Here is a 12,487-nt window from a genome sequence, read left to right on the forward strand (position 1 = left end):
TGCTCCCTATAGATAAATTTTCCACTATTTGGTTTTATATTGCCTTCCTTGATCCAGCACCTCAAGACCAATTCTCAGGAATTGGTTCTCCAGGTTCCTATTGGTGCTTTTTAAGCCAGTTCTGCAACTCATTTGATGAATAATCAATTTTTGTCCTGCAACAGAGATCATACTTTCCCACCCAGGTTACACTGAGACTTGATCTTAGTTATTTGCTTAGAAGCAATGATGGGAGATGGGAGGAGAACCTGCAAAAGGCCAGCATCACCGTACAGAACATCCTCTACATTTAAATTGCCCGTTCTCCTGGCTGGACCAGAGTTTCAGACAAATTTGCAAGTTCAGGATTCTCAAGGGCATCTACCTAAATATCCCATCCTATATTCAGGGCCAACCTTGTTAAGTTCCAACCAACTTTAGTTGCGTTTTCCCATAGAAAGGTCCTGGGAAGGGATTTGAATGGAAGTAGTTTATGTGGGAAATGAATCTAGTAAGCATGAGGGGAGGAGTGGGGGTGGGAGAAAAGAAAGAAATGGAAGTCAATGAAGGATAGCAGAAATGGGAAGATTCAGGTGAGATTTTAGAGCATGTCCTGAAACCTGAGACTTTACTCCAATGGGGACCTCTGAGAGAATGCAAGAGCAGGCCTTGAGTGGCTCTTCCTGAGGGACAAGGAACCTGGGGTATTTATCCCCCAACCCCCACTACCATTGGAGGGCTGAGCCTGCCCACTTTAACCCCCTGGCACTTCTGACCTTTCTGGGTCATGGGCCAACTGCACCGGAGAAAGAGCCACACGTTCTTATAGTCAGAAGCCGTGGGCTGGGTGCTCACAGAGACCATGTGAGCCAAGGGAACATACGCAGGGAGCCCACATGCCTGAGTTACAGGAATAAAGCTTCTGTAAGGACATCATGAATATCAATGGAAAAACAATGCCTTTAAAAATAGCAGGTCCCTGCAGCCTATCAGAGTCAGAGCCTTGAGTAAACTAAGGTATCACCATGTCTATTACGTTTCTTTCTATGTTGATTGGTCTGGCACCTTTCTTGGCCAGAATATAGGAGGATATGCTCCTCTGATTAAGAAAAATAAAAAAGTAAACACCTGCTTACCTTCTTGACCTTGAAGTCAGTGTGAACGCAGATGCAGGAGAATAGACTTGCCTCAGCTTTCATAATACCCAGCAGTTAGTTCTTTGTGTTCATTTCCCATCTTGAAAAGCTTGGTTACGCAGTCCAAAAAAAAGCTCACAACACTAAGACACTTAAAGCACGTTCAGAAATAGGGAGACAATGTCTCTGAGTGTTTTATTGTTCACTTGTGAAAATATATATTTGTGGATACATATGACAAGGACAGAAGAGCTCGCAGCTTGTGTCAGAGGAAGCTAAGAGAGAGGCACACACAGGGGTAGGTGTTTCGGACGACCTTGGGGGCACTCAGCGTTCGGGGCATTGCCAGCGGCCACGCGGGTGGCAGGAGCACAGGAGACCTGGGGGCCCGCCTCTGGAGAGCTGCCTTGGGCCACCCCGAGGTCTGCCGAGAATGGAGGCTGTCTCGGGGCAGAGACCGCTTCCACGGACCAGGCCTGTCCGAGTACCAGAGCACGCACCGAGGTCTGTGCAGCCACCAGGCAAGGCGGCAGCAGGGCGCGGCACGACGCCTGCTCTGCTCTTCTGCCTCTTTCCCATTAAGGCTTGAGGCCTTGGCCGACTGAAAGGAGCAGATACGGTGCCGGCTCTGGCCCAGACGTTTCGGTTGGTCGGCCACAAGACAGAATGTCGTCACAGACTAAGCATTGTAAGAGCTTGTAAACACTGTTCTGATGGTAGGGAAAATCATAGAAAACATGTGCTATTTCTCTCGTTTCGGAAAGGTACAGGGGCAGATGTTTGGACTGCCGCAGGTATATCCCTACCCTGGCATTTACCTGAAATGGTAAAAATTGAGGCACAATGCATGAGATGATGAAGTGGTGGGCACCGTAGACCAACAGAGGCACCCACTAGGATTTGGCACAGCTGGAACAGCTGGCCACCTTGGGCGACGTGAGATGGGGCTTCACGACATCCTGCTCGACCGACTCCATCAGGTCACACTCGTTGGCAAGTATGTGCTTCACGAGGCATCTGGAGGCTTCGTCAATGTTTATATTGTCCTGCGGCAAAAACAAGACAAAACAGCTTTTCTTATTCAATATGTTAAAATAACTCTGGGGCAGAGTGACCCGTATGTGATGAAAGGGCAGTATTTTGGGCAGTTCATTTAAATATCCCTTCTTGCATTCCCCTCCATGTACCATCTTTCTATCCCCACACACTCATTCACGGTTGTCAAGAAAGGCTACCCTTTACAGCTTGACAAAAGTAAACAGACTTATTTTGCTTTGTTAAATAGGAAGAACAGTGTTCGGTCATTGCAGAATTTTCCCATACTCTTGCGCTGTATCTTTACATGGTAGAAGAAGGACCTGGCTTCCAGTCTAACTTAGGTTCATAATCACCCCCTGTCACATACTATCTGTTCTTGATACGAAATAGAAACAATGGTACATCTCTTGGAGTGGTCATTGTTGCTTTGGTAAATATTTCTGGCTCTCTGCCTTCCAGTCAAATGATGGGGATGCACTGTTCTAACCTCTTTGAAGTTAAGCATGGACACATGACTTTCATTGGCCAAACAAATGTGAGAAGAGACCTGTGCCACTTTTACATAGAAGCAATGAGCCAGTGCTCAACTCACCATATTCTTTTCTCCCTACATCTGCCAGCATGGGAGCACAAATATGTGCTTGGCCTGGGTCCATGGGGGAAGATAAAGTAGAGCCAAGTTCTCCAGTCTGCGTATAATGAACTACATGTAGCATGAGTGAAAACTAAGACTTTGCTGTTGTAGCAGTTTGATATGGTTATGAATTCCAAAAATAGATATGGATTATGTTTGTAATCTGGTCTGTAGCTGGGCATTATTAAGTTATGACTAGGGCTTTGATTGGGCCCATCATTTGCCAAAAGACAATGGCAAAGGACAGAGTTGAGGGCTTTTGGGTTGGAATTTTGATGTTGGAGTTTGATACTGAAGCCTTAAGATGGAGCCCTGGGAAGTAAGTTCACAGAGGAAAGAGAAGCCAGCCCCAGGAAGAGAGGAACTGTGAGCCTTGGAAGAAGCAAGTCCTGGGAAGAAAGGAACCTTGAACCCAGAGGGAAGCAAGACCCTGGAAGGGAGGAATCCAGGAAGCCTGAACCCTGGGAGATGTCAGCAGCCGTCTTGCTCCAACATGCGAAAATAGACTTTGGTGAGGGAAGTAATTTATGCTTTATGGCCTGATATCTGTAAGCTCCTACCCCAAATAAATACCCTTTATAAAAACCAACCAAATTCTGGTATTTTGCATCAGCACCCTTTTGGCTGACTAATACACAATTTGGTATCAAGGAATGGGGAAGTGCTTTTGCAAATACTGAAATGCTGGGACACCTTTATAAATGAGTAAGAGGTATTTTTTGGAGGAATTGTGAGATGCTTGATGGAAAAGGCCTAAATTGCTTTGCAGAGACTGTTGGTAGCAATATGGAGCTTAAAGTTGTTTTTGACAAGTACTTAGAAAGAAATAATTGTGAGATGGATGCTAAAGGGACTTTTTATGATGCCTGAGAAGTTAATGATGGAATTGTTATTGGAAACTGGAGGAAAGGCAATCCATGTTTTAAAGTTGCAGAGAACTGAGTAAGATTCACTCCTGGTGTTTTTTGAAAGGCAGAATTTGAAAATGGCAAGCCTGGGCATTTAGCTGAAGAAATTTCCAAAGTAAACCCAGAGAATTCTGCTTGCAGCTTATAGCAAAATGCAAGGCGAGAGAGATATGCTGAGGACTGAACCGTCAGGCACAAAGAAAAAAGAAATTGATTCTGGAAATTCCAAGCTTCTGGAAATCAAGCTCCCAGATGAAAGTATCCCATTGGAGGACTTAACTAAACTTGGAACTGGTAAATCAAAATTGAAGATGCAGTTACCTAGGAAAGACTTGTGGAAAGTCTTACTCTCCGATGGCTTGGACCCCTGCTTCCTGTATGCTAAACCAACAAAGTTTTTGCGAGAGCTATACGAACAAAACCACTGTCAGCTGGAATAAAAAGAACATGGAAAGGAGAAACAGCTGTAAGAGGAAAACCATGGAAGCTAAGATCTGGAATTAGGACATCACCTTGGGTCAAGAGAGGAACCCCCCTGTGTGTGCAGAGAGGGTGAGTTTGCCCCAGCAGTTGAAGAGGGTGGATGTTCCTGTCTGATGGTCTGGGAGAGTTTTGCTGCCCCACGCTATAGAGAAGGTGAGCACATTCTCCAAGGATTAGGGTGGCTAAGATCAGCACCCCACAGGTATGAGAGGGGTAGACCTGTCCCCCAAAGGTTAGGGAAGGCCAGGTGGTCAACTCGTTGTTCTAAGAGGACTGAGCCTGTATGCCAAAGGTTAGGGGGAATGTTGTCTTCACGTCACTGTACTAGAGGGGTTAAGACTCTAACCCAAAGATTGGGTAAGGTGTGGCAATCACCCCAACACTCTTGCAGGGAGAGGTCTGGAGCTTGGTCAACACCCAGATGCTTAATGAGGGTGGAATCAAGAAAATGGCTGTTGGGCAAGCCTGTGGAAAGGGTGGGTTCCCATAAAGGTCCCAAGGAGAAGAAACCATCATCTTAAGAATGACTCTTAGACAGTAATCAAATGGAGGATGCCCTGCAGGTTTACTGAACTGTAGAGGACTGACTCAGGTTTCCCTCCCAATTTCTCCTTATTGTAATGAAAACATTTATCCTTTGTCTGTCCATTTGTGTACTGGAAACAGATAAATTGTATTGTAAGTTTCAGAGATTTACTGCAGACAGGACTTTGCCCTAAGACAAACTGTATTTCTTTAAAATGATTGTGTTCCTTGTGCCTCCTAAAGAAGATGAGCAAGACAGCGAGCTGATGCAACAAGATGACACAACGAGGAGACACAATGAAGAGATACAATGAGAGGGACAGAACAGCAGGGAGTGGATGTGGCTCAAGCGATTGGGCTACTCCCTCTGACATGGGAGTTCTCGGGTTTGGTTCCAGGTGCCTCTTAAAAAGAAGATAAGCAGAAGGTGAGCACAAACAACAAGGGGAGGGGGGAAATAAAGAAAATAAAAATCCATTACTGTAGAGGACTAGTACAGAGTTCTCATTACTCTTTATTTTTTTTATTAATAATATTAATTTTATTTGCCAGGTGACTCCGTGTGTTCTTTTTTTTAAAATTAATTTATTGAAGTACATCACTCATACATAAACATACATAAACAATAAGTGTATAATAATAGTTGTGAACTTACAAAAGAAATATATATCACATCGTATGGGACTCTCATAACACCCTACCACCAATAACTTGCATTGTTGTTAAACCTTTTTAACTAATGATTAAAGGGCATTGTCAAAATATTACTATTAACCAAAGTATTTTTCCTCCAACCCACCTGTTATTATTATGTTTATATCATTTATATACATGGATATACATAAACAATTAAGCATATAGAAAAAGTTATGAACTCACAAAGCAAACATGCATAACATCATACAGGGGTCCCATGCATCAACTCTCCACCAACACCTTGCATTGTCGTGAAATGTTTGTTACAAATTATGAAAGGATATTGTCAAAATCTTACTACGAATTATAGTCCTTATCTCATATTTGGTGTGTTTTTCCCCCAACCCATCCTATTATTACTTTTCATATACATTTTTTATGACAGAAGCTGTAAACTTATAAAACAATCATGCACATGTGCAGAATTCCCAAACAACACCCCTCCATCAACACACCACACTATAGTGGAACATTTGTTACAGGTAAGATAATATCATCTGATTGTGACCACATCCATAGTGTACATTTGGCTCACATTTTCCATACTGCCCCATTATCAACACAGCACATCTTTTGCATAGATGCAAGAATATTATATTATTACTGCTAACCACAGTCCATAGCTCACTCCAGCTGTATTTTTCCCACGCTTCTTACATTCCCAACACCCTGCAGTAGTTATGTACATTTGCTTTAGCTCACAAAGGACTCTCTTGCATCTGTACCATCAACCACAATTCTCATCTACCTCTTGGTTTATTGTGCTATCCACTTCCTAGATCATTCTCTAGCATTCTGTCAATTGGCATTTACATAACTATATTACCATTTTCAGTCACATCCCCATTTATAATCCCCTAGTTTTTACTCACTATGTGTTACTATCTACTCTATACATTTCCACACTTTTACAGTAAAGCTAATTAAAACTGCTACATACATTAAACATCAGTAGTCCATCTCAGTCTTCCTCTTATCTCCTTGGAGAATCTACTACCTATCACCAGGTCTTGAAGATATTTTCCTACAATTTCTTCTAGAAGTTTTATGGTTCTTGCTTTTTTAGGTTTTTGATCCATCTTGAGGTAATTTTTGGATAAGGTGTGAGATAGGGGTCCTCTTTCCTTTTTTTGGCTGTGAAAATCTGATTCTTTCAGCACCATTTGTTGAATGGACTATTCTGCCTGAGCTGTGTGGGTTTGACAGGTTAGTCAAAAATCAGTTTACCATACATGTGAGGGTCTGTTTCTGAACCATCAGTTTGGTTCCATTGGTCTATTTTTCTGTCTTTATGCCAGCACCATGGTGTTTTTACCACTACAGCTAGGTAATATGATTTAAAGTCTGGAGATGAGGGTTTGCTTTTCCTTTTTAAGATGTTTCTGGCTATTCAGGACCCCTTACCCTTCCAAATAAATTTGATAATTGTGTTTTCAATTTTTTTTAATGCTGGTGGAATTTTTATTGGGATTACATTGAATCTGTATATCAATTTGAATAGAATTGCCATCTTAATGATATTTAGTCTTCCAAACCATGAGCATGGAATGTTCTTCTAGTTATTTAGGTTCTACTGTAGAACTGTTGTGACTTTAGCAATTGAAGAAACTATATCATTGATGTGGAGACACTGGACACAGTAGTTGCTGAGGGCAGGGAGAAGGAAGAAGAGATGTGATGTGGGGGCATTTTGGGGACTTGGAGTTGTCCTAAATGATATTGCAGGGACATATGCTGTACATTTTATACTCTGCCATAACCCACTGAATGTACCGGGGAAGAGTGTAAACTACAATGTAAACTATAATCCATGTGGTGCAGCAGTGCTCCAAAACGTATTCACCAAATGTAGTGAATGTGCCACAATGATGAAAGAGGTTGTTGATGTGGGAGGAGTGGGGGGTGGGGGTGTGTGAGGTATCTGGGAACCTCATATATTTTTAATGTAATATTTTTTGTGATCTATGCATCTTTAAAAAAAGAAAAAGACAAATTTTAAAACAACAAAAAAATACCCATCATGAAATACCAAAAAAAAAAAAAAAAAAAGAAAGAGTCAAGGAAAACACTGATGGGAAAAATTTGATGAAGTAGTTAAAAAAAATCTTTAATTAATGTCATATATGCCAAGCTAATAATTCAGGGAAAACCATTAAGGTTTTTATCAACTAAAACTTCACTTTCACTCCCCCACAATGGACCATTTGAATATTTGCAGAAGGTCTTTATTAATTTATGACAATTGGATTCCCATATACAATAAAACAGAACTTAAAATAGAGTCTGGTTATGTTACTTCTTTAGGCCTAACAAGGACAATCACTAAAGTAGATGTTGGTAATATTAACCTAATTGGAAGAATTCTACTGGTACATGAAATGCCTATTTTTTTTTCATAGTACAATTCACATTAAAGTAATATAACATGGTTATGTTCAAAATTCAAGTCATGGGGAGCAGGTTTAACTTAACTGGTTGAGCACCTGTTTCCCATGCATGAGGTCCCTGGTTCTGTTCCTGGTACCTCCTAAAAAGGAAAAATTCAAATCATACATGGAATGTAAACTCAACATAAGTAATTGGAACTAATATACGTGGATCTTTTTATACGTTGCATAGAAATGTCTTTGGCTGGGAAACGGACTTGGCCCAATGGTTAGGGTGTCTGTCTACCAACGGGAGGTCCGCGGTTCAAACCCCGGGCCTCCTTGACCCATGTGGAGCTGGCCCATGCGCAGTGCTGATGCGCGCAAGGAGTGCCATGCCACGCAGGGGTGTCCCCCGCGTAGGGGAGCCCCACGCGCAAGGAGTGCACCCGTAAGGAGAGCTGCCCAGCATGAAAGAAAGTGCAGCCTGCCCAGGAATGGCGCCGCCCACACTTCCCGTGCCGCTGACGACAACAGAAGCGGACAAAGAAACAAGACGCAGCAAAAAGACACAGAGAACAGACAACCGGGGGAGGAGGGGAATTAAATAAATAAATAAATAAAAGAAATGTCTTTGGCTGACTCAGGTTAACGCATTCCTTTGGAAAATGTCAACCTGCTGATGTTAATATGACATCCTCAGAAGATAGAAAAACTCACAATAGAAACATTCATTGTGGTTTTATAGCTCCACTTTTAGCCTAACTTTAGATCATACAGGACAATGTATTTCCTGTGTGGAAAAATACATAAATCTTTTCCTCATGGTTGGTCAGAAAGGGGTGGAACACATTATCTTTTCCCATGTACATAAAAATTGTCTACCCTAAATACTGGTTAGATAACTAACTTATGGTCATTTTTATATCTAGCCTCAGCCCCCTATAAAAGGGATTGTACAACCAACCTATAAAACTCTATCACAACCCTCAATGCTTCAGACTGAAGTACACAGCTTAGCATCAGTGGTTTTACAAAACAGAGAAGTGCTAAATTTCTCAACTTCTCATCAAAGAACTCCAGAGCTCTGACACAAGAAAAAATGTTTTTGTTTTCTTAATAGTAATAAATCTGGTCCAGTGATAACTAACTTAAATATTTCAAAGGACCAAGTTTAGGTGTTTCATGATATTAGACAGGCTCAAATATTTCAATGGATACATCTGTTTCTTGAAGTAGGCTATTGATTTAATGAAATATGGGGACAAATAGCCCACTTTGGATATATATTTTGTCCATAATTTTCAGTCTATTTTAAAAAAATCTTCAGTTGTACAAATTGTGTTTCAAGATACTATTCAAATTCCTTGCCACCCCAAAAGAGATGGTTTACTCTCAAGATAAGAAACAAAAGGAAAAGGCCATTTTTTATTTCTTTTAATATTGAGTTGCAGTTTTCTGAATTTAAGTGCTTTACATCATTGGTTAAGTTTATTCCTGTCTATTTGAGTTTTTCTGTTATATTTTATTTTCACTACTCCTTTGACACTTCTACATTTATTGATAAAATCTTCATTTCTAGACTCTCTTCTAGGCCTCTCTCTCCTTTCTTTTCTTTTCAGGCTCTAGCACACACTTTAGTATTTCCTGAAAATCTGGTCTTTTGCTTAGAAATTCTCTCAGTTTCTGTTTATCTGTGAATATTCTAATCTCGCCCTCATTTTTGAAAGACAGTCTTGCTGGATATAAGATTCTTGGCTGGAAGTTTTTCTCTTCTATCTTAAATATATCAGACCACTGTCTTCATGCCTCCATGGTTTCTGGTGCGAAATCAGCACTTAATCTTATTAGGTATCCCTTATATGTTATGCATTGCTTTTCTCTTGCTGTTCTCAGAATTCTCTCTTTGTCTTTGGCATTTGACATTCTGATGAGTATATGTCTCGGAGTTTGTCTATTCAGATTTTTTTCAGATGGGAGTACATTGTGCTTCGTGGACATGGATATCTATGTCCTTCAATAGGGTTAGGAAATTTTCTAGCATTATTTCTTTAAATATTTCCTTCTGCCCCTTTTCACTTCTCTTCTCCTTCTGGGACACCCATGACACATATGTTTGCACTTCTCTGGCTTTTGTTTAGTTCCCTGAGACCTTGTTCAATTTTTTCCATTCTTTTCTTCATATGTTCTTTTGTATGTTCACTTTCAGAGGCCATTTCTTCAAGCTCACAATCCTTTCTTCCGCCTCCTCAAATCTGCTATTATATGGTTCCAATGTTTTTTTTAATTTCCTTTATTGCATCTTTCATTCCCATAAGATCTACTGTTTTTCTATGTATGCTTTCAAATTCTTCTTTGTGCTCATCCAGTGTCTTCTTAATACCTTTCATCTCTTTAGCCATTTTATTGAATGTATTAAGGAGATTTGTTTGAACATCTATGATTAGTTTTCTCAATTCCTTTATGTCATCTGGAGGTTTACCTTGTTCTTTTAACTGGGCTATAGCTTCCTGTTTCTTGGTGTGGATTGTAATTTTTTGTTGGTGTCTTGGCATCTGGATTACTGAAGTATTTATTCTGGGTGCAGTTTTTCTCTTTAGTTTAGGGCTTCTTTCCCTTTCTCCCATGCTGGTTGTGCAGGAGGAGCCAAGGATGTAATTGGTGCTATAAGCTGTGGAGGCTCAAGCTGCCCTCATTACCCCAGGGACCGATGAAGTTTCTTTTAACTTGCTCCTTTGCCAGGGGTAAGGACAGAGTAACAGTTGTGTGGAATAATCCAAATCATGCAGGCCTAGACTGTAGTGGCCCAGAGAGACTGATGAAGCTTCACTCCCCTTTCTCACCTGCCTGGGGAATGGAGCTGCAGGTGTGGGCAGCAATATATGCAGTGCTGGTCCAAGATGACCGCAGTTGCCCCGGTAGACTTCCAATTTTCAGGCTGTGCCAGCTAAAGGTACCTGCAGTTACCTGGATAGGCTGGTGCAGGGCCCATCAGCCTCCTGCCTCTAAGAAGAGGCAGGGCTGAAGCCTAGCCTAGAGCTGCAGGCCCATCTGGGTGAAAGAAACATGTTCCTCCCATCACTGTGATTTTCAGTCCTGGCTTCCCCTCAGGCTGGGGGCAGAGTCAAAATGGTGGCCATCAGCCTCTTTTCAACCTGGGCAGATTCATACCCCAGCTGTTCCCAGGTTATATCTTAGCCAGCCAACTCTACCAATCACTAGCCGAAATCGGGAGACAACCATCTCCTCCTCTCTGTTTCTTGGAAATGGAGCTTCTTATTCCAGCCACAGAACAGCTCTAGGGCAGCTCGTGCTGCCAGAGTAGGATGATTACCAGCTTTCGTGGCTTGGCCGGTAATTTCCAGGAGAGGCTGGCGCAGGTCCCCACAGCTTCCTTCCTGCTGGAGGTGGCACTGGGGCCTAGGCTAGACCTACATTCTGACCTATATGGAAAGAAGTTGGTCCCTACCAGCACTGGGATTTTCAGTCTGCCCCGCTTCCCCTCACACAAGGCATGGAGTTAAGATGGCGGCTCCTGGCCTCTTTCTGACTTGGACAGGCTCAGACTTTAGCTGTTCTCAGGATTATGCTTTAGCCCGCTGAATTTACTCCTCAGTAGCTAAAGTTGGTGCCCAACCATCTCTCCCTCCCCTGTTTTTGGGAAGTGGAACCTTCAATTCCAGCTGCAGAGAGCTCCTGAGGCAGCTTGTGCATCCAGTGAAGGATTGGCACTGGCCTCCAGGGCATGGAGCACTCTAGTTATGAGTCTTCTCTGCAGGTGGGCAGTCTCCTCCTTCCATTCCTTCTAGGATGTGGTAGGATGCCCTTCTGGCCTCTTGGAGCTCCCAAACAGGTGATTCAGCTAGCTCCAGAAAACTCTGGGTGTTGACTAACTGCCCTGTAGCAGAAGCTAACTCTAGGAGCTTCTTATTCTGCCGCCATCTTGCTGGTGGTCCCCCAGCACTCTGTCTTTTTAATTAATTGATTATTAAGTATTTAATGAATTCCTATCATGCATATTATGTTCCAGTCATGAAGGCACACATATTTTGGATTAGAAATTTTGAAATGGAGCCAAGGAGAATGGTAAACACTAACAGTGATCACTGTATTTACCAGTGCTTACTATAAAATGGCAACGTGCATATGTCTAGAGTACAGGTTTGGAGCCAGACTCGTTTGGTTTCATGTCTCTGCATCCCACTTACTCGTTGTGTGACCTTGGAAAAGTTACTTCACCACGCTGTGCCTCGGTTTCCTTATCTGTAAAAAGAATTTTAAAAACCCTACCATGCAGGGAGCATAAGTTAATATATGCTAATACTTAGAGCAGGTGAGAATTTAAAACAGAGAAGGGCATAGGTGCCCATTCAATAAACGTTATCTATGCACGCTCCTCATATGCTATCTTATGTAATCATCAGAAGAGCATGACAATGTGTGTATTTTGTTCCTTCATTTTGCAGCTGAGGAAACTGAGATTGAGAAAAGTCAAATGGCTGGCTCCAAATACTTACTAGGAGGTGGGGACGCCACTGTGAGCCCGGGGCTGACTAGCCCCAAAGCGTCTGCTCTTTCCACTTCACTTATCATTTCCTCAGGTAAAAGGAGCAGAGTGGGCTGGGCACTGGGCTGGCATAAAAAGGGCAGGAGTATACAATCAGGGCCTTAAGGCAAGAATGGTTTGTAATGTTGGCCAAGTTACAAGATTTTGTTTTCTTT

At 42.1% G+C, this 12,487-nt stretch overlaps 1 protein-coding gene across 1 annotated transcript in view; it reads right to left on the reverse strand.

Annotated features, from left to right (window-relative positions):
* Positions 1-1,285: 1,285 nt before the first annotated feature.
* Positions 1,286-12,487, reverse strand: part of RAB38 (RAB38, member RAS oncogene family) — an 86,273-nt gene continuing 75,071 nt past the window's right edge. Inside the window, exon 3 of the mRNA XM_058306156.2 lies at positions 1,286-2,161. Within this exon, the coding sequence (XP_058162139.1) occupies positions 2,009-2,161 (153 nt within the window). The 3' untranslated portion in view covers positions 1,286-2,008. The remainder of the gene's footprint in view (positions 2,162-12,487) is intronic.

Source organism: Dasypus novemcinctus, chromosome 10, assembly GCF_030445035.2.
Source record: "Dasypus novemcinctus isolate mDasNov1 chromosome 10, mDasNov1.1.hap2, whole genome shotgun sequence".
NCBI classification, from domain to species: domain Eukaryota; kingdom Metazoa; phylum Chordata; class Mammalia; order Cingulata; family Dasypodidae; genus Dasypus; species Dasypus novemcinctus.